This window comes from Vicugna pacos, chromosome 5 (assembly GCF_048564905.1).
Source record: "Vicugna pacos chromosome 5, VicPac4, whole genome shotgun sequence".
Taxonomy (NCBI): Eukaryota; Metazoa; Chordata; class Mammalia; order Artiodactyla; family Camelidae; genus Vicugna; species Vicugna pacos.
The window spans coordinates 39,810,666-39,833,676 of NC_132991.1; the positions used below are offsets into that span (position 1 = coordinate 39,810,666).

Below are 23,011 nucleotides of genomic sequence, written 5' to 3' on the forward strand. Positions count from 1 at the left end.
ATACTTCCCAAAATATACATGTCAGTTATCTGTCCAATATGTGTATGTCAGATACTTGATGGCCAAAATGTGCCAAAAATGAACAAAAAATGTATTTGGAGTCTAGAATATAGTACATTAAGTCCAGAATAAGGCATTTTCATTGTAAAACCTTTGTGATATGGAACTAGTCCCTGCCAATGAATAGTTAACACATATTGATCATCCCCTTCAGACACTCTGCTGCTCTATATAAATGATCTATGTGAATTCAGATTATATGAATGATTTATTGATCTCTTTATTTTTATTTAACAAACACTTACATAGTACTTACTATGCACTACACATTGTTTAATGCTTTACAAATATTAATTTATTTAATCCCTGTAATGACACTATACAGTATTATTATTGGAACCACTTTATACATGAGACACAGAGTAAGTAGCTTGTCCAAGGTCACACAGCAAGTGAATGGCAGACCCAGGATTTGAACTAAGTACTTTGACTCCAGAGTTCATGTTTATAACCTCTATTTCATCACAACAGCCCTGGGATATTCAAGATAAGGAAACGGGGGTTAAGTAACTGACCTAAGTTGGCAATGAACCTACTTGGTGTGTCTGACTCCGAAGCCTGTGTCATTGGAATTTATAGCTCCAGGCCGCTAGCATTCTGGTAATAAAACAGCAGGGGCTTTCAATGGTTTACTACTTAGGTTGTTTCTGACTGCTTCTAAAACACAAGCATGCGTTTTCTCTCTTCCTGTTTTCTTAGTAATGCAGCTAGATTATCATTGACATAATTCTAGATTTTTTTCCTGAGTCCAGGGAGCAGATGTTCATGGAGTACAAGAAAGACAAAGAAAGTATTAGTCCATCCCAGAACTAAGAAAGAGAGGCCGTGTATTGTCAAGATTAACAGCTTGAGCTCTGGACTGATGCTGTCTGCATTCAGATACGGCTGCTCTGGTCCCAACTGTGAGGTTTTGGTAAACTGTTTCACCTCACTGGACCTCAGTTTCATTTATAAAATGAACAGTTCTACCTACTGAAACCATGCTTGTGTTGTGTGAGGATTCAATAAATTAATGCTTATAAAACACCAAGAAAGGTCCTTGGCACACAGTAAACATTCGAATAAAACTTCACTGATAGAAGCAAAATTATCCAATTCTGTCTTTTGCAATTTCATCTCTTTTGGGATTATACACCTCTATCATTAAAATTGGCATATGTAGAAATATCCCTACTTTATATATAGATTATCTAAGTGTGTAGCAATAGATTGCTTGAAATTTTAAACTAGATTACAGCAGTGGTCCACCAAGTCCTGGTTTATCTTTCCTTAATGCCCCTAAGCTGCCCTGGGGCACCCTGGAGCATTGTGTCCAGACCTCTCCTCCCCAAAGAGTTCTTCACTCAAAGCTACCTATGGTCTCCTCCAGTCTTTCTCAATTTCAATGACTTACTAAAGGGAAAGGGGTAACTTCTGCTGAAGGAAAGTAATTATATCCATTACCATCTGGGAACAATAATAGTCCCTTAACTCTCCTAAGATTATTCATACTCAAAAAACATCCTCTATTATCCCTGCTGAATCCTTGATCAAAGGCTAGAAGTTGGGGTCAAGGCAGGGTCTACTTCAAATTGATTCCGCTTTTCATTTTTTTTCCTTTTTCCAACTCTAAAGTCTAGGAGCCCCTTTGGGGAATGAATTGGTCTCTGGCAAGGGTCAGAGATGAATATTTTCCTTGTGAAAGTCACTTTAAAATTGGCCTTAGAGACATTGAAGACTGTATGTACATGATGTGGGGGCTGGTCAGAGGAACTGGTTAATGGAGAATGCTAAGAACCAAAGTTTGTAATTTGAGTTTGCTCTGGATGAAAAAGGAAACAGAAATCATTGAGAAGTGGTGCTCTTTAAGATAGAAGAGGTTGAATTCCGCTTTTATAAAATGCAGTATGCTCAATCTGTTCATTTTTTTTCTCTTGCATCCCAAGAGACACAAAATCCTAAAATGTAGAAGGAAAAGAAACCTTTATACACCTTTGCTTCTCCCTTACACAGTCCAAACCTGAGGTTGCATTTAGCTTTGGGAAAAATATTTCTTGTAACAGCCCTTATATTCTAAAAGTAGTATAGAATAAGGAAAACAGAGATCCCTGGGGACTGTTTCTATACATCCAGAGGTACCTGAGAATACATGCGCGTGCACACACACACACACACACACACGCACACACACAGTCAGCCCTCCATCTCCACGGATTCTACATCTGTGGATTCAACCAGCCAAAGATCAAAACTATTCAAATAAAATTCCATAAAGTTTCGAAAAGAGAAACATGAAGTAGCCATGCTCTGGCAATTATGTACAGAGTATTTACCTTGTATGTATAATAATTTACATAGCATTTATATTATATTAGGTGCTATAAGTAGTCTGGAGATGATTTAAAGGATACAAGAGGATGTGCAGAGGTTATGTGCAAATATTACGCCATTTTACATAAGGGACTTGAGTATACATGGATTTTGGTATCTGTGGGGGTCTTGGAACCAATTCCCCATAGATACTGAGGGACACCTGTATTCGCCTACATACCCAATAGGTGTGATAGCAAATTGTAGCCGGTACCACTCCTGGGAGCTGCCAGAATCATTCTCAAGATCTTTCAACTGATTCTCTTCTACAGCAAGATGTTTGCAAAGGGAAATATCTGTGAGCTATGAAGAAACCTAGAGAAACAATGCTATACTTCATAGGAATAAAAATACTTCATTAAGCATTCTTCAGGAAATTCTTTAGTTCATAGATTCTTTATAGTGAAAGATTGCTTCTTTTTGTGTTTTGAATATTGCTTTCACATACTAAGCAATAGATAGTTATGGCATAGGTTCTTGTGAAATTATCATTTTATAAGAATTACAGAGTTTAATAAAAGTAGGAACCTATCAATAAATTCCATTCATCCATTAAACAGCTATGTATTGAATATCTACTGTATGCCACACTATTCTAGATGTTTAGGATATATGGATAAAAGGGATAAATAAAAATTGTTGGAAGACGTTAGCTGTGGGTTTTGTCATTCCTACATGTCTTTCTGAGGATTCCAAGAAGGCACTGCCCTGTCTCTTATTTACCTGGGCCATTTCTGTGTTGTGTTTGTAGCAAGCAACCCTGAAGAGTGAGGTAATATCTCCTTCTATGACAAAGAACAGGCTTACTTACTGCTTGCTAAAAAAAAAAAAAAAAGTGGATTCCCAAGTTCTTTATGCTTTTGGTACAATGCAGACCTACTGTGTGTGTGGCACTTATCTGGCCCCTCCACATTGCCCCTGTAGAATTCAGGGGGCAAGGAGTACCCACAGAAACAAGATGCTCATGCTCCCTGCTGTACTGTGAACAATGAAGTATTTGCTTCTGACCCATGTCAGGGTCTCATGTCTTTTGCCCCATCTGTGAAACAGTAACAGGATAACTCTTCAGTTTCAAGGTAAAAATCATCCCAGAAAAGACAAATCTCTGCCTTCATTCAACTGACATTCTAGCCCGTATTGTATCAGTTCTATCTTATTTTGAGATTCAATGAAAATTTAAAATCATCCTTGCTGACTTCTACTCCTTGTCTCAAGAGCTCATCAACTAGGGCTTTTCGTTATGTTACATCACTACTACCAGTAAAAAGACAAAAATCTGATGTCTCAGAGCATGGCTGTATATTACAAAATTTCATAGGAAATTAATATTGTACCATATGATTTTATTTTTACAGATTAGTCACTGCTCTAAAGCAAAGATAACAATTTACACACTAAGAGACAGAATCATGTGTAGATGTATCACTAATGAACTGCTAAAGGCAGGAATTGCAGTCATGTTTTTACTAGAGGTCAGTACCAATTAGTGGTATTTTATCAGCAGGATTTCTCTTTCACATCATGTTATAATATTCAGGTAACTCTTTCTCCTACCAGCTACTTACTTTTTAGAGATGGGTTTACAAGCCCATTATTAATGGATTATTTAGAGGTTTATTATGGTGTCAGAGTTTGTTTTTTATGTTAGATCTTCTGAAATGTAGAGTGTATTTCAAATGGTTTGTAACACAAAAGTTATGTGTACCCTCAAGCCATGAGGGTGGCATGTCCTCTCTACAATATATAATGTTTTTCATTGAAAGGTACTTCAGGAAAATAAAGTGACTAGAAATTGATGAGAAAGGAAGACATGTTGACCACGAGGCTTTGGGGGAAAACTCAAAATGTCGTCTTACCATTTAAAATTAAGGACAATAAATTGAGGAAATGTAAATATTTACTTATTTAGCCCATAGTTGTTATTCATTCATCTGATTTAGTTACACACACTTATCAAGCGAGTCCTCAGTACCAGGCCGTGTGCTGTTCGCTGAGGGTTCCCCAGGGAGCACAATGCAGCCCACGTTCCCTAGGTCCTCACAAGGCAGTGGTGGAGACACACACACACTCATGTTATCAATACCAAGGCAGCGATGTCCTAGAAATGTGTGCATAGAGCACTTACCTCATCTTAGGGATTCTATGAAAGGCCTCCTAAAATCGACATGTGAGCTGAGTCTCTATGTTTCTGGTAGATATTGGGTGATAATTCTATGCCAGACATGGTGCTTAAGCAATTTCTTTATTCATAGTTTTTAAAAGTGTTAAAACAGACAACAAGGAGCTTATGAGAACTTGAAGCATATGCTCAATCAAAAAATATGTATGTTTGTAGAAAATATCATAAAGTGTTTCTTTTTCTTTCCTCTCTCTCTCCCTTTCCCTCCTTTCTTTCTTGTTTACAACCCTCCCACACCACTCATTGACAGCCAGGAAGCAGAAGGTAGCTCAGTAACCCCAGCTGCCCCTCTCCCAGCTGCCTTCCCAGCCTCTGTTTTAATCCCAGCTCTGCAGCCCTGACTCTCTTTTTTAAATTTAGAATTTCTGACATATGGAGCCAGGAATACAGCATTGATGAATTTCTTCCTTTTGTGTTTTTCAATGATTTGGGTTTTTATTTGCAGTAAATATAGTAAAGGCTTTTTAGGCTTAAGGATTGAAAAAAAACCAATCTGTGCTTTCAGATTTCATCCTTCCTGGCAGGGTTCAAAGTTCAAGTGTATTATGTTTGACCAGTGTTGTTCTCCAGGATGACTTGATCTTAGAAGAGTTCTGTTGCTCTTGTTGTTTTTGAAGATTTTGTTTTGTTTTGTTGTTATTGTTGTTCAGTGATGTTCTGACCTGGATTATCATGATATATTAGGCTTGATGAGACTGTATTGTTGTGCCAGATGAAATACTGTGTGGGAAAGTCAGTGAGCAGGTGGAAAGTGCTGTTTAATCCTTCAAACAGGAGAGGCTCATGGTGGTACTGAGAAAATGTAAAAAGCAGCAAAACAGGTTGGTAGAGCCCAAGAATCGCAAATGTCTCCTTTTGTCATTGTGTGAGCATTTTAATCAAATGGCCTGCCGCATGCAGCTTTATTTTGCATTGAGATATTCCATGTCCCCAAAATATTTCTCCGATGGTGGTAATGAATTGCATTGCCCTCTCGGTTGTAAGAGCGCGGGTATTCTGCTGTGGAGCCATATGGTTCCCATTTATTTTAATGTGTCTTTGACATCAGGAGAATCGCTGAGACAGCAGAGGAAAGTGCTTACAACTTGGACTGCAGCCAGAACTGCGAATATTTATGTTTAGGAACGACTACCTTTTTTCCCAATAAGAAACAGTATGGTCTTGAGATGGTATCCATGTTGAGATTTTAATAAAATGAGAGCTTAAGTTTATATATTTTGGAAATGGCTGTTACTTTAGTAGCAGTGAAATGTATTTCTCAAGCATGAAGTTGTAGGGTTTAATTGCCCATATGAGAGATTAAGGAAACAAGCTGGGAAGTAGGTGGTACTTATTTTCTCACTGATAGTAAAGAAACACACTTCTTCTTTGGTTTAACAGCAACACTAAGATAGTACTCTGCATATGTATGTAACGCTTCCCATCTGTGATTCTTAAGGCTTTTTACAAAGGTAATTATTTCTGATAATATTCCTGTGAGGTAGATAAACATAATTCTGAAAATACTAATGAGGAGACTGAGAAATGCAGATTCCATTAATGTCATCTGTATAATGGATCTCAAGTTTAGAATTCAGATTTTGAATTGATTGCATTATCTGATAATTTATTATTTTCCAGGTATCAGGATAGGATAATATTTCCTCTAATTCATTAGTAATATGATAAGCTCACAATAAAGAAGCATCCTTCGAAAGTGAGAAGACAAATAAATACCTCAGTAAGAATGTATGTTCCCTATGTAAATATTAGTATTAGTTCTGCAGAAATCTTAGATTCCTTAGAAAATTTTAATGTTATCTAAAGGAATATACATAGTGTAAAAAGAGAAAAGAGCTGATAACATTGATCAAAATTCTGAGAAATTGTTCTTACCAGTAATAATATCAGATGGCTAGTTGAATATGTGGATCAGGAAAAAAAAATTCCCAGCTTTCAGGCCATTTTGGGTAAAACTGAACAGAATGCAGGGCCCAGATTTAGCAAAACATTTTAATATTACATTGTGTTTCAAATATTTTACTGAAGAATTTCAATGTATAAACTTTAAGTGATATATCATATAAAGACACAATTTATCATATAAAGACCAGAAGGAAGACTTCGTCTCCAATATAGAATTGAAACGCTGAGATTCATGATGCCTAGTACTGTAAATTTGATGGATGAATTAATGAAAAAGGAAAATTACAGTGAAACTTGGTAGATCACTCACTTAGTGGTACTATTTTAATCTATGGTTTAATCTAAATTTGTTTTAGTTTAACAAGTGACCATCCCCAGTGTTAATTGCATTTGATATTGATGGCTAAGATGTTCTAAGTCACATCACATTTTCAGTGGGACATGAGTTCAATGTAAGCAGAAGAGGGTCTGTGCTAAGTCAGTTATACATGATTACATATAAAAGAGAGCATGATTTCTTTGTTAAACTTTTGCTCTTTCAATTTTTTTATTTCAAGTTTATAACTTTAAAATATAGTATTTATTCGCTTTGTCCTAACAAGTATGAGAACCAAATGGCCCCCTCCTTATTTGTTTAGATTACTCACAAGAATTAGGGAGAAAGTGCAGGGGGCATCTTAAATAAATAAAAATGTGTGGATGGAAAATAGCTACTTTTGAAAAATGACCACTCTTTGTGAGCTAATCCTCTTAATTATTTATGACATCAAAGCTGGAAGTTCAGAGTTTGCACTCAGTTTTTATATGCAGCTTTCAGAATCCACATCAAAATCCTGGGCAGGAAACCTGATTTTTTTTTTCCCCAGGTGGAGAGTGGCAAGTAGGTGATTGCACTCTTAAACCACCCCTATCGTGTTAAATTCAGCTTGTGGTGTGCTGAGCGGCTGGGCTGTCACTGTCAGGAGGAGCTCCGGAGAGAGCGGGTTCCCTCCGTGCAGCTCTCTCACTTGCTGGTGTGGACGTAGCTGACAGACTAAATGGATGCGGGCGTGACAGGCATGTTCATGACCCAAAACAAAGCTTTAGTCGTCCAGCCTCAAGGGTCGTATTTTTATATTATTTTTCTTGTTATTAATTTTTTTTGCTTAAATGCTAATGCAGTATTTATACATATCTTGATAGAAAACTTATTATTTCACATAACTCTATGTGAGAGGGTTTTGTTTTGTTTTGTTTTTGTAAACTAATGATTTAAACAAAGGGTCTCATCTTAAATTATTTCACTCAGAAGCTGCAATGCATGAGAGACATTGTTAGTCTTGAGAGCCATCCATTGTGAATATTTTCACTTATTATTAGAATGAAAAACACTTACAGCTAAATGGTTAAACTACCTAATCTTGTCTATGAGTTATGTGAATTATAAACCTGTTCCTCCTCTACAGAAAGACATCAGAGTGATGACTGTTCTTAGGTATGTTTATCATATTTTATATTCTCCAGTCTGTTTGCCACTTTACTAGTACATGGATTGGTTGGTTGGTTTGAAATAGGGAAGAATGGCATTTAGGAGCTGGGGAGAGAGATGTGCTACATCTAAAGGAAACCAAATACAAACTTGAACTTGATATCTCAAACATCACTTCATGCGGGAGCTACTTTTTCTTGATTTTTGTTTTTGAATGCTGCTTTCATAGTAATAAGGACAATAGTGAAAGGAAAAAAAAAGCCCCTGATTTGGATTCTGACATTTTCTTACATTTACTGACTCTCAGTTCTGATAACCTTTTTGGAAACACAAAGCACTTTTAATTCCAATATATTGGGAATACACCATAGTGTCTCTAACATGTCCACTGTTTGGGAGAGTCTCTTCCTTTTGCTTGTTACTGTTTTTGCATGTGTTATATCCTTCATAACTGAGTATAAAATAACATACTGAGTATAAAATAATGTAACATTCATTTGGCCATTGGTAGTAGATCACTTTACACTACATACTTAAGGTACTTTGTATTTTGTTCGTGGTTGGAAAGAAGATATTCCTAATCACTCTTTACTTTCAATTTGCCGCCTCTCTTTCACCTAGGCTCTAAGATATTTCCTTATTATCAATGTTTGAATTGATCCCACTTGAATGGTTTACTACTGCCCTAAATACCTTACTTGAACAAAATGACAAAAAGACAAAACAAAACAAAACCCACAGCTGGGAAAAGTGTATTTGAGAAACTTAAGAATGTGAGTGAAAGGAATAAAAGGGGACAATTAGAACAAGAAGGATTGCTTTTGATAGCAAGCTTGGCTTCATTTTCAAAAGGACTGCTCTGATGTTTCTTGGTTGCTAGATCCCCATTTTTACTCCTTTTTTGTGGTTGACATTGGAAACCATGTGGTTGACACCATGATCAAGAGGGGCAAACCTTGACAATCGTGTCAAACTGGAGAAGATTTAAGAATATGATCACAGGAAATTTGCAGAAGTCACTTGTAAAAGTTGAGGACTTTTTTTTTTAATCTTAATAACATTAACCATTGGAAATTGATTTACTATCCAAGCTGTTATGATAATTTCTATGCAAAATATTTTCTGATGAAACTAGATTTTCTGTTTGAAAGCTAGGCTTCATGACTTCATATCTGATTTGATCTTGATTTGTGCTTCAAAAGGTAAGAAACAACATGCACACTTTCCAAGCCCCTGATTAATTTGATCTGTATGATTTTAAAACACAAATATTTATCACCCAGAATTTACGAAGATAAACTAATTTCAGCTCTCTCACTTTGCTTCTACTAAATTTCCCCCAAAGAAATGAAAAATAAACTCAAAATACTGACTTACAAATCATCTGGGTTTCCCTGTTGAGCAAAGTGCATAAGAGAATAAGTATACTATTAGCCTCATGCCCAAATGATAGAATTAATATTTTCCCCTTTGTTTAACATCAGACTGGACCATGAACTCTCAACTTCCACATGCCAAGTTTAGTGTCAAAATACATAGCTCTGTTAACTGATTTCTGCCTTTCCAGCTATCACAGGGATTTGCTTATGGTTGTTGACACTGAAAAAAAAAAAACAAAAACCAAGTATGCCTTAAGTGGGTAACTGGATTGCTGCTGAAACATTAGCCCTAGAGTGGCTGCACTATGGTGGAATCAATGGTCCAGAATCTGGTCTTTGTGCAGGCAGAGAAGGCAGACTCAGGTGTAATGACACACACTGACCACATTCACAAATGGCTGATGTATAAATCTGAAAGCAAATTTGATTATTTTCAATAAGAAATAAAATTGACGAGTCAACCAGATGGTCTTGTCGATATGAAGGTATATTCCAGTGTGAGCAAACAGGATGGTTTATGAGTGTGGAAATGGAGTAAAATCATTTGAATTTTCTTGGAACTTGATGAATTCAGCTTTGATACTTTGATATACTCACCCCCTCTGTGGGATCAGAACATTCAGAATATTTGTCTTCTCAGAGCACTGGCTCTTCTGGATGGTTCTGAAAACACAGTCTTAATTCTTAGTCTTGGCTTTCATTTTTAATCCACTCTGGTCTTGAACTCTTTATGTGATGTATGACACAGCTCATTTTGTTTTATCTCCTGCATTCTTACCCTGGCATTGTGAATAAGTCAATTTCTCACTTCTCGTCTCCATTCATTTTTAAAAGCATTTTTAAGGGTGGGTAGCTTCTGCAGATAGCTAATATCAGTTACCCTGTGCTGTTTATTCCTTAAATTTACAACGATCAATATTATCTTCATAACATGTGATCATTTTACAGCAACGCCAGTATGCCCCGATGTGTGGTCCCCAGGGCTATGTCCTGGGTAGGATATACAGCCCTGTTGCATTTAGGCACTTCTGCTTCAGGACAGTAACTGTGAACAGGAGAAAAGAAAAGATGCCGAGAGACAGCAAGAAATTAGTATGAAAACATACTAGTTATTTTTCAAAGCAGTGATGAAAGCCACCCTCTCCTTCCTCTTCTCTTCTTGCTCTTGACCTCACAGTAGTAAAGTGAGCATTGAACTCTGCAGAAACACAAAGCTGAGTTCAGTCATTCTGTAACGGGCATGATTACTAGATAGGTGGATGAGGGAGGTTTCAGATTCCCTAAGGCAGATGTGCTAAGTGAATTCAGTCTGTTTCTCCCAGGTTTGAAGAACATAGACTCTTTCTTGATAACTTCATTCTGTGATGTTAGTCAAACTGGGGCCTGGAGGCAGGTGATAGCCCACAAGGGCCCATTCTAGGGCTCCAATTCAATCATCAGAAAAGAGACCTGGGTGGCTCCTAAGTTTAGGAAAGCCACACTTAAAATATCCTTCGTAAGGCTAATCTTATAGCATATCAAAGCCTTCCTTTTAAATATATTCCATAGGCTTTTTGATCATTGTTGCTACAGTGCCACTTACAATATGCAAATACTAAAACAAGTATAAGCACATGTTTGAATCATAAACCGCAGTGGGTAGCAGGAGCATTGAGCCTAGCACACCTTGACCGTGTTAGAAATGCCAAGATCCCAGGTAAAAGGCTCCTGCTCTCTGTGACTCCTGTCTTCCTCAAAGCCTTAGAAAATCATCTCTAAACTGTCTTTTTGGGAAGGTGTAATCTAGCTTTTGGAGAAAGGATGGTATAATAAATTCATCCAAAAAGTTGAAGAACTCTTCTTATCTAAAAATACAGGTACAAAACCTAAATGGGGGTGGGTATAGCTAAGAAGTAGAGCGCATACTTAGCATGGCGCGAGGTTGTGGGTTCAATCCCCAGTACCTCCATTTAAAACAAACAAACAAAAAAACCTAAATAAGTTTTTAAAAAGGAAATGTGTCTAAAGTACTAAGAATTGTCTAAAAAATAAATAATACAATTGTCAGAGCTGTTTATAATAATAATCTTAAATGAGTATATTAAAATATTTTAACTGTATTTGTAAATTGTGGCCTTGAAAGATAATGTCTTCAGGGCATAATTTTTGTGATGTCAATAGTGAAAAAGGTTGGATGTTATCACCCCAAAACCAGAGGCTCTAGCCTGCTGTAAGGTGGTGACGGATGAGGTCAGATACAAGAGCAGATTGCTGGGCAGACTGTTGAATTTTGCTTTCTATGGTGATCTTTTACATTTTGACAAATTCTTCTCTGTTTTGAGATGATGTAAACATACAGTTATGAAGCAGATCAGCGCTTTTAAATCTAAGTTGAAAGTTGTCTCTGCTGCCAGGTGTACAAGTATGTTGCCGTGAGTGTATACATAAATAAATGGGAAAACTACACATACGTTTGAAAGCGTTCGCTTGCTGGCAGTCTCTTCTGGAGAAGTAAGACAGTAGAGAGGAAGGAAAGTAGGGAGGGCTAAATTCTTGCCCAAATGTCACACTTCTCTTGCTCTATAATCTTTTGAGTCTGTTTATTGTCTGAGTTTCTCATCACTGGAAATGAAAGTTCCATGCGGGCAGGGATCACCATCTGGGTTTTTTTCGCCAATATATCCAGTCATTTAGAAAATATCTGGCATACAATAGGTCCTTGGTTTATATTTATTGAATAAATAAACCCACGAAATGAGTTGTATCATAGCAGCCTCTCTGTATTTGGCTTGAATGTTTTATGGGGGAAAATGAGACAAATGAATGTGAACTCCCTTGGAAGAATATTCTTATATAAATCCAAACTGATACTATGGTCACTTTTCTTTCCAGATAAAAACCATCTTGGGAGTCTGCAGCAGTTCACATCTGCCTGAGGCAGTGTGACACCAAATCTCTGCCTTGTTCAGCTCCCTTAGCGTGAGCTCAGCTCTCTACTGGGACATGATGGTTAAAGACTGGGCTCTTGAATAAAGAATCCCAGTTTCACCACCAGTTATATGACCTTGGCCATGTTATTTAAACTTTGGTGAATTGGTTTCCTCAAAATGGAGACATAGGTAATTTCAACACAAGAAGTTGTAAGGATAAAATGAGATAATTCATGTAAAGTTCTTTTCATAGTTCGTAAATGTTATCTATATATATATATATATATATATATATATATATATTTATGTCCAAGGAGTTCAATGATTCTGTCTGTTTCATTGAAAGAAATCACTCAAATTCTGCAAGACTGAGTTACTTTACTATAAAATAAAAAGACTGGGCTAGATGATGTCTATATGTCTTCCAGCTCCAAAAGGTTACGATTATAATGTGTCACTCTCTGTCTCTCAGCTACAGTGTGTATCTCAACCTTCTGTGGTGCACTGTGCATCTCAATGTCCTTGTAACCAATAATAAAGGTTCTGATGTATCTCATGACATTTTCAATTTTCTCAACATATGCTTGGATTAAAATTCCACTGTCCATAATGCTATTAATTGGAGTTTTCAACAAATGAAAGCTTGATTAGATTTAGATTATAAAAAATATCTAAAAAGTGTCATTGCGCCTTTGTGTGAATTTTTATTGCTTTTTGGACTTTTCTGAAATTCAAAAATAGGCTTTTTTTTTCATGCCAAGTGCCTTCCCTATCATAATAAGAGCCAAAGTATGAGGGTTTGTAGTATGTCTTTTCTGATTATAGTATGATATGACTCATGTGAAAACCATAAAACCAAAACTTAAAAGGTTAGGAGAAATGAGAAATTAAATTCTGCCACTGATTTACAGACTATTGGCAACTCTTCTAAAAGTTTGCCCAGACTGCCATTAGAGAAGGACTTAAAAGTGTACTCGATCACAGCTAGAAGAAAATTTAAGACAGGAAATAAAGATCTGTGCCAACTCTGATAACATTTTTAGTGTCTCCCAGCCAGAAAGATCGACCGTAGATTCAAGGTCGTCGAGTGGCATTTTCTAATTCTTTGCTTCATCTCAAAACTGCTGCCTTGGCTCATTGAATTGTCGCTTTCTCTTTCAGCTTCCTCCATCCTCAAAAGGGAGAAGCGTCTGAGGACGAAGAATGTGCACTTCAGCTGTGTCACCGTGTACTACTTCACCAGGAGGCAGGGCTTCACGAGCGTGCCCAGTCAGGGCGGCAGCACCCTGGGCATGTCCAGCCGCCACAACAGCGTGCGCCAGTACACCCTGGGCGAGTTTGCCAGAGAGCAGGAGAGGCTCCACCGGGAGATGTTGAGAGAACACCTCAGGGAGGAAAAACTGAATTCTTTAAAACTAAAGGTATAAAAAAATTAGAAACTCACTTTTTGCCAAATCCCCTATCTTTACCTCGATTTGGTTGAATTCGCCATTTTCATACTTAAATCCACAGATGAAACTAGGCGTTTTCCACAACAGACTGTCTGTGGTGGCTTTTAAAAGTGAAATCGGTATAGTCTCTTCACTGAAAGCAGTGTGGGAAACTTAACGTGACATCATTTATTTATTTATTTGATAAATATTTATCACTGAGTATTGCTAAATCATAGACACTGTGCTTAGGCAGGGGCTAACTGGTATGAAAAATAGATGTGGTCCCTTTTCTCCTGGAACTTAACATAATCAATAGGAAACAAAAATATTAATCATGTAGACAAAATCGCAGCTTCATTAAATGTTATGAAGGACAGTTGCAAGGTACTATGAAAGTATGTAACAGAGAATCGATGTGGTCTGGAGGTCAAGGAATGTTTCCTCAAGGAAGTGACAATTGAAATGAAGTCTGAACAGATGACTCAGCAGGAAAGTTTGGCAAGAGTGGTTTAGGCAGCAGGGGGAGCTGGAGCTGCTTTGTGGGCAGCTTGTGAGCGCACAAAGGCTTGTGTGGCGGGAGCAGAGAAGAAAAGAGTAGAATGGCCCGGGGGGTGGGGCGGTGCGGGCTTTGTAGATCCTGTTAAGGCATTTTTGTTTTGTTTGTTTTTTCCCTCTTCATCCTAACACTATCAGAAGTCATCCAGGAGTTTTAAGTACGGGGCTCAGGGTGGCAGGATAATATGATCTGATTCATGCTATGGTGTGAGAACAATTTCGGGGTAGGGGCAGCCATGTTGAGGGAGCATATGGAGTCGGACCACTTAAGAGGCTATTACAATAGTCCAGGAGAGAGATGATAGTGGGTTAGATTAGACTGATGGTAGGGGAGATGAAGAGATGGACAGAAGGAGTAATTTAGGATATGAAATCAACAGTCCTTGATGGTGGGTTAGATTTGGAAGGAGAAGTAGGGGACTGTCAAGAATGACTCCTAAATTTCTGGCTTGCAAAACTGAACAGGTTGTGGGTGATAGTACCTTTCTCTATGATGAGGTTGTGACAAGGAATCCAGGAAGAGAAGTGGGTTCAGGCTGGTGGGGGAGGGGGAGGTGATGAGATCATTTTTAGACATGCTGATTTTGAGAGGCTTTTGAGTTATTGAAGAGATGTCGGGGAGGTATCCAGGTGGAGGTACCTTTGTTGTGTCACCTTAGAGATTAAGTGGAGAGAAGCCTGGCTTAGAAAATCTTTTCATCAACCAGAGAGACCCTTTGTATTTGCCTTGATCCATCCGCCTGTCAATAGATAGAAAATACTCTCCTATCATTATCTAATGACAAAGGAAATCTTTCTTAGGTAATCGAGGGTATTTAACATAAAGGGTCACTGGTTAAATAGCAGAAGCACCATAAGCACACCTGTGTTACCTGTATCTTTAGGGTCCAGTAAAAAGTCGGTTGGCAGAGGTATGATGTGTGTTTCAAACAGCTTGTTTTTATGTGTTTTGCAATTTATGTATGTGCTTTGTTTCCATTTTCACATCAAGGCAGTTGCTGAAACTAAGCTGGACACCACCTAGCCTGGAGCATGTCTCAGATTTCCTTTGGTGGTATTTTTGACAGATTTCATTGAAAGTCCCTTAAGATTTGTTGGTAGCAAGCCACTATTATTGTTGTTTTTCATGATTGCTTTGCAGGTAGCTTAATTTAATAATAATTCTCAGATTTACTTCTGAAATGCACCTTCTGCCTTTCTGACCCACTGCAAACCAACTCTACCCCCATCCAAAAAGTGAAGTCATTCTCAAACTCAGATATTGGCAGAACAACACTGATGGCAATAGTTAATGGCATTCATCAAGTGATTTTTATTTGCCAGACATTTTATAAACATTATTTAATTTAATTCTTACAAAAACCCAGTGGGATAGGTAAATGATGAGACCATGTGTACAACCGAAGTTAAAGAAGCACATGGTTCTAAATAACTGGCTCACTCAACAGAAAAGTGGTTTTATTATCTTGTTAACTTCCTATTCTAAAATTAATTGATTATCCCCTATAGGTGTTGAGAAAGACAATCTCTGTACCTACAGGGAGTCGTCCCTTTCTGGGGTTTGGTACTGTGTGCAATGGTTGTTAACAGCTGGGAAACTGTAATTCTATCTGAGAACCAAAAGATTTATTGTGGTGAACTTTAAAGCACATTGTACATGTGATGACTGTTGGGGCGTGGGGGTATATACCTCCTGGAACCTTCCTCCATGTCAGGCAGTGATATATTCTGGTACTGTAATTTGGAGTCAGTTACTTCTCCCTTGTATTTTTTTAACAAGCTAAAGAAGAAGCAAAAAGAGGCTTCTACTATTAATTCACTTTTTCCATTGTACTTAGTGGTAGATGCTGGAGTGGCAGTCATCTGAGTGGGTGTCATGTCTTGGTGTGTCATTGATAACTGAAAACGTGCAGCTTTCCCTTTTGGTGAAGATATAAATGAAAGGCATTTGGATATCATCACTCCTTCCAAATGAATATCAAGCAAAAAGATAATGGGCTTTTTAAGGTGAACTGATCTAAGCCACACTGTACTGAAAGTACTCTGAAACTCAGAAACACGTGTCACATAAAACTAATAAAAGACCACAACAGTGTGGACCTGTTGGGTAAAAAATCTGAGGGGAATTAATGGAGGAAAACTTGTATATTTTAATTGTGACTCTTCTAGGCTATCAACTGTTATGATTTTTTAAGGGACATGACTTTTTTTTTTTTTTGAAGAATAGTCAGTTACAGTGTGTCAGTTTCTGGTGTACAGCATAACACTTTTATGATTTTTAAAATATCATTGACTATACTTGTATAAGGTTTAGCCATCCAAAATCTAAAGTTAGCTATTCAAAAGCATTATCTATCCCAAAATTTCACTCTGATACTTGAAATTTCACTTTTAATACGTTATTTGTTTTGAAATATTCCTCCAGGATAAGCAGCAAAACGTGACTAAATTGATTCCATTCTTTGGCTGGGGCAGCAGGAGAGGGTCACTGGCAGGAGAGGAGGATTGTTAAAGACAAACTTTCCACATTGGTTTTACCTGGAGGTGGTCCTCTGAGTGACAGTGAACTTCCTACTGAGTAAGGAAAGAGAAGCAGCATCTGATGAAACACTATCCAAAGCCCTCACTATGGAGTCTGGATAAAACACCCCGGGAAACTCATTGGACGTGGAACTGGGTGGTTTCCTTCCTACTTATTTGAGAACCAACAGCCTTGGATCTGTTAGGAGAAGCTTCTCTTTCCACTGTACCTGTGTGGCTTCCCAGGGTGACTCTGTCTGTAGGATCCAAGCGGTGAACCCATTTATACACTGACACCTCCTTCAGTGGGGCCTTAATAGTGAAAGATTAGTAAAAAGAACACAGACATAGCATCTTGAAATTTCTTTATAATAAATATTTTAGAAAAATAAAATAGAAATGTAGTTTTTCATTGTAAAATGTCTTCTTATTTAGTGAATCATCTTAATCAAATTATGAGTTGATAGATTAAGAAAAAATACAGACAATTAGGTTTGTAGAACAAACCCAATCTTATCCGGGTGGAGGGGAGTTCAAGTGTGTCTTTATTGTTGGTGGTGTTGGTGTTCCAAACACGGTCTAAAAACAATTAATAGAGAAAGCTTATTGAATAAAGTGCATGTTTCTAGAAGAAATAACCAGCTTCAGATTTCTAAATTACAGAGCACAGTTCTTTTTCCCTGTCAAGCCCATTCAGATGTGTCATACTCTTCACAGTAATCAATGCAGTCATCTTAATACTATACTTTTTTCCAAATTAAGTGCTTAGATTTCATCTTCTGCATCACATTGTTGAAATAATTACATTAGCCTTTATTCGCATCTCACATGTATCTGTAAAATGCATTAGGCAGCTATTTATATGTTTCAAAAGAACCTTGGCATTCAGATTGCCGCTGGGGTTATATCCTACTGGATTCTACCCCTTGTTGTAGGAAATCTAACTTGGCTTTTGCAGCTCTGACTGGACTCCCTTTCTCAGTGTTTTTTTCAACTTTCATTATTCTTCCTCTCCTTTCTAAGATCTAGATGCTTTCTACTCTGCTACCATTTCCGGAGGCTTTCCAGGGTTATACACTTTTCTCAACTTCTCGGTCATGTATTCCCTGAGTAACAGTTGGTTGTTCTCTTTCCGCATAAAGAAAGAGTTGCTGAGAGTTTCTCCTAGTTCAGGAGAAATCCATCGAACTGATTCTTCTGATTCAAACGTGTGCTGGAGCCAGCTTGTAAAAACTCCTCACTATAGTGCATTGTGCTCATCTCTTCCGGGGTAGCTCGAAATCACCTGTGATGGGAGTGCTCACACCGCAAGACTTGACAAGCACAAAACACACACAATACAATTAGACAAACACAACAAACTAGCCAACAAATTAAAAATTCCCCCCACCTTGTTTTTTTCAGAGACCCAGTTAAATATTTACCAGCACACTCTTGGATTCATTTAGCATATTAGCTGCTGCTAGAAGAGGCAATATTTGTCTAAACCAGAAAGGAGGATAAAGGAATGTTTGAAAAATTTATGTCTTATATGTTGATATTACCATCTTTTCTGGTGACTTTTTGTGGTGATATGTAAACCAGGGACTCTTACTGTAAATTCAGGTGGTTGAAATTCTTATCAGCTGGCAAAACAGCCAAACGTTTCTGGTTCTTCAAGGGCATACTTAATCCAGTTCCAATTTGCCACCTGCAATTAACAACTAATGAATCGAAGAATTATACTGTAAGATTTGATTGAATATCAAAATGATATGAATGTTTTACTTTGGTTTGCCAGAGACCTCAGTGACCCGGTGATCCACCTGGCTCATACCATGACACCAGGAATTCCTTTCCTCAAACACATATCCTGTGGGTATTTGGATATACAAATACAGATTTGTCTATTCAGCCTCTTCTTGCATATCTCTGGCAACCGAAAGCACACTGCTTTTTGAGAAAGCCCATTCCATTTATGCAGCTTAGTTGTTAGAAAACTCTTCTTTACATTGATCAACCTTCTATCATCTAATTATACCTTTTGACCCTAATTCTGGGCTCTAGGCACATAGAATAAATCTTGTCTCTGCTCTCCAAACCCCAGATGTTTGAAAGCAGTGTTGATAGGCATGTAAATAGTTGGCAATAGTTCACATGGGCCCCGTGTGTCTCTGCTCTCTATAGGATTAAATGTCCCTAGTTGTTTTCACTAATCCCTCAGGGCATGGTTTTCAGAAACTGTCTAGCCCTGGTTTCCTTATTCTGGATATAATGCTGTTTATTAATATCTACCTCAAAATATACACATTGTACTCCAGATGGGATTTGTTCAATGTATAGGAAAATGTTACATTACCCCCTCCCAAGTTATGGATACTCTATCCATGGGTGTACGCTGAAGGTACAATAGCTTTTTTGACCTTGGTCAATTTGTTTGTTCCAATTACACTGGCAGTAAATAAAACAACAAAAAGCAAGCAAGCCAACACACAAAACCCAAGTAAATCAGGTCTGCATCATCATGTAAATTAAAACTTTTTAACGTCTCCTGGGCAAGAATCCTCTTTCATGCTAGACCTGGGGTGCAGAGGGCAAGCAATAAAGTTTTGTTTTTTATTTGAATGAACTCGAACTTGTTGTCTGATAATGGGATACGCCTGCCTTTTAAGCATTCATCTGAGATATGATTTAAAAACTATATTTAACAAGACTGGACCAAGTACCCTCTCAGAGTAGTGACCCTCAAGAGGAAAAGAGGGAGCCTCCCGTGTCACCACCCCCCATGACCCCCGTGGAGACTCCTTGCTAGGGCAGGCCACTGCTGCTGCTGGGATGTATGTGAGCCACATTCCACATTGGTGGTGCAAAAAGAGCATCACTGCTCTTTCAACATTTCAGCTAACTAAAAATCCATGCATTCAACCATACCCTTATTAATCAGCTCATATTCCATCCTTCCATGTGTACAACATAAGAAATGTTGCTAGGGAATCTCAGGACTAGATCTCTGGTTTTCCAGTTGTGTTCCATGGGGTCTGTGTACCTGACTCTTGCTTTTGTTTTATATGTTAAGATTCTGCATGGACTTCAACTTGACAAATGGACATTCTCTCCCTAGTGAGCCCAAGTAATAGTCTGATAGTCATTGCTCCCAGTTTTCACATGTTCAGAAACTGTCTGTTTAAATCGTCTCTTCTGGAATTTTATCTAGAATCAGCACTTTTTTAAAACAGTTCACTCCCATTTTGGTTATCTTTTAATTCCTTTCCCCATGACTTCACAGATGTTAGACTGAGCAATCATGACTTTAAGCTTTTGCATCATCTAGGCCTGGGGATTCGTACACGAAACAGCTCTTTCACTGTCTCCCACCTCTTTTTTTTACATGAACTCCTTGTTAACATATCTGTTCTCCCATTTCTGGTTTAAAGGCTCTTCTCTTTGATAGAGACTATGGAATCAGAATTAATAAATAGTTTGCTTTGTGTCCTTGTGTCTAGCTCAGATTTTGTCTGTCAGTTATTTCCTCCTCCCTGCTGCTTCTGTACTTGCACATGTATTTTGTTGCACTTACCACATATGTCATATTTATTACATGATCATCTCCCCAGCAGACTGTAAGCTCCTTACATGGCAGAACTGTCATACCAGTAAACCCTGATCCCTAGCATAGCTGCTGGCATTATAGCATAATGATTAAGGATATTCATTCATTTGTTTAAAAAGTACTTATTAATCAATTACTGGGAGGCTGCAGTTTAACAAGGTGCTGGAGATACAGTGGTGAGCAGGACAGATGTGGTCTCTGTTCTCAGTGTATTCACATTATAATGGGGGAGATATACATAAATCCAATCACCAGAACAAATATATTACTACAAAATTAGATAGCTAGTAAGCTATGCTGATTAAATGCAGGCCAGAGAAAGTGAATTAAAAGCCAGCTGAGAAAATCAAGAGCAACACATTAGTTCAACAGCAGCAGCTATCACTTGGGCCACCTTCTTCTGCTGGCATATCTATTAGAAAGGCCACCTCCGCAGGCCCACAAGATAGATACTCAAAGGAAATGCTAACTGGTGAGAAAGTCTTATCTTCAACTGGCTTCCTGTTTTCTTTTCTAAGCTTGTTCTCTGTATGAAATATATATATATATATATAAAATTTCTGAGAGATTAATCTAAGGAAGCTTGTCTGCTGTCTTGCCTCCTGCCCCTCAGTGCTGAGATCAGTTCTTGGAGCATAGCTGCAACCATATCTTTTTCTTTCCTTCAATACAGGTTTTCTATTCCTCTAAGAATTTTCACTCCAAACTGGTCTTGTGAGCCTGGCTCAAGCTTTGGGGTCAAATAGACCCGAGTTTGATTCTCAGTACAGTCACTAATTATCTATATAGCTAGACTTTGGCAAATTATCTCCTCAAGGCTTCAATTTTCTCAACTATTAAAAAAAAAATAACTTCCTAAGATTGTTTGTTGTGAAATTAGGTGAGATAATCAATGTAAAGTATTTAGTTCACTACCTGGTTTTCAGTATATGATAACTTGGGTCATTCTTAACATCATTATCATTTTAATAGGCAGTAATCCATGTTTGTGAAATTCTTTTCTTCACACTTATTTCTGCTATAATTTTTACATGTGTTAATAACTTTGTAGTAACCAGTAGATTTTATTACCAAGAATGCCTTTCAACCATTGAAAGGAAGTGTTTTTATTTTTGCGGGGTTTTGTTTTGTTTTTAACATTTTAGTCAATCCACATTTTTTATATTGTTTCCCTCTCCACGATCATTTTGCATTGAATTAGGTTTTTTCTAGCACTTAATTCACCAAAAAGTTAATCTCATTGGAATTTGTACTGGAATACATCCACTACATGATACAGCGGAAAAAAAAAAAAGATTGAACGCTGGTTTGACAGCCCCCACCCCGCACCCCCTCCCGGTACCTGACCCAGGGCAATCTGAGAATCACTGCACTGATTCTAACAGTCCTGTGTAAGGTGTTCATCCCTCAAGTGCATTTAGATGGACAAAGGTTTTACTCTGTTGAGGTTTGGGAACTGTTTACTCAAATTTATTGATACATATGGGACAGATTTGCAAAAGTAAAATGTTTCAGTTCTATTGAAGAAAAGCTATAGTCCTTTCATTTGTAGAGTAACTCTGGATAAGTTTAACAGTGGCTCAAGAACTAAGTCTCATCTAAGTATCACCATTAGAGCAGAGCAAGCACACACACATGTACACACACATATACACATCCCTTGAAATACTTCCAATGCAGTATAAATAAATGCACACATATATGGGATAAACATAAAAATCATTAAATTGAATTATGAGTGAAGTCATTACTTATCACCTGTAAGATGGCCGAGGCAGGGGAATGAAGGAGCTACTTTGTAAAAACCTGCTTATTACCTTTTTGTTCTTTGCTTATGGACCAAGACAGGAAGGGATCCCACACAAGTTCAGCCAATCTAGATAAATTGCAGGCCAGTAAAATCATCATGCTGTGTCCCATCTCAGGCCTTTGAAACTACTGTTGCTCAGTGTGGAATTCCTTCTGCCTCCCCCTGTTCCTCTAGCTGCCACTCCATCTTTAGATTTAAGCTTAGATGTGAAAGTCTACCCCCCTCACCCATGACCAGCCCCACCTCTAGGAGCCCCTTCTACACAGTCTCCAATGCCCTGTGTCACCCCTCAGCTGGAAAATCCTTATAAACTGGATTAAAATGACTAGATTCCTCTTCTCTTTACTCTAGTCCTTTGAGATCAAGACTCATGTCTTTTGCACCTGTACACCTAGAGCCTAATACAAAATAAACACAAAAGACTATTAAATGTACATTAAATAGATAAAAACAGTGTATCTATGTAATTACCAAGGCAGCTAACAGCACAGGCTGTAGATTTAAATGTCTAGGATTGTGATGGGCCACACACCTCACTGCTTGTGATCTTGGACAAGTTATTTAGCATTCCTGTGCCTCAGTTTCCCCACCAGCTAAATGGATATAGTGCTAATGTCTAGTTGATGAGAGTTTCGTGATGCTCAATGAGTTAATGCAGGTAAAGTGCTTGGAGTAGTGTCTGACACAGATTCAAAACTCTTGTTATTAATATTACGATTGTCATCTCATATCTGTTTCTCTCACCTCCCTTGCACCCCCACCTCCAGTCTCTCTCTTTTTCACACACTTATACACACACAGTCACACACACAGACACACACACACACACACACACAACAAAAGCAGGTTTGAGGG

The 23,011-nt window shown here is 37.9% G+C and overlaps 1 protein-coding gene across 10 annotated transcripts in view; it reads left to right on the forward strand.

Annotated features, from left to right (window-relative positions):
- The window catches only part of CSRNP3 (cysteine and serine rich nuclear protein 3), a 177,255-nt gene that overhangs the window by 147,112 nt on the left and 7,132 nt on the right, over nucleotides 1-23,011 (forward strand). For all 10 annotated transcript variants that reach the window (XM_072961092.1, XM_072961095.1, XM_072961093.1 and 7 more), the window contains one exon: nucleotides 13,411-13,670. In XM_072961092.1, the coding sequence (XP_072817193.1) occupies nucleotides 13,411-13,670 (260 nt within the window). The remainder of the gene's footprint in view (nucleotides 1-13,410; nucleotides 13,671-23,011) is intronic.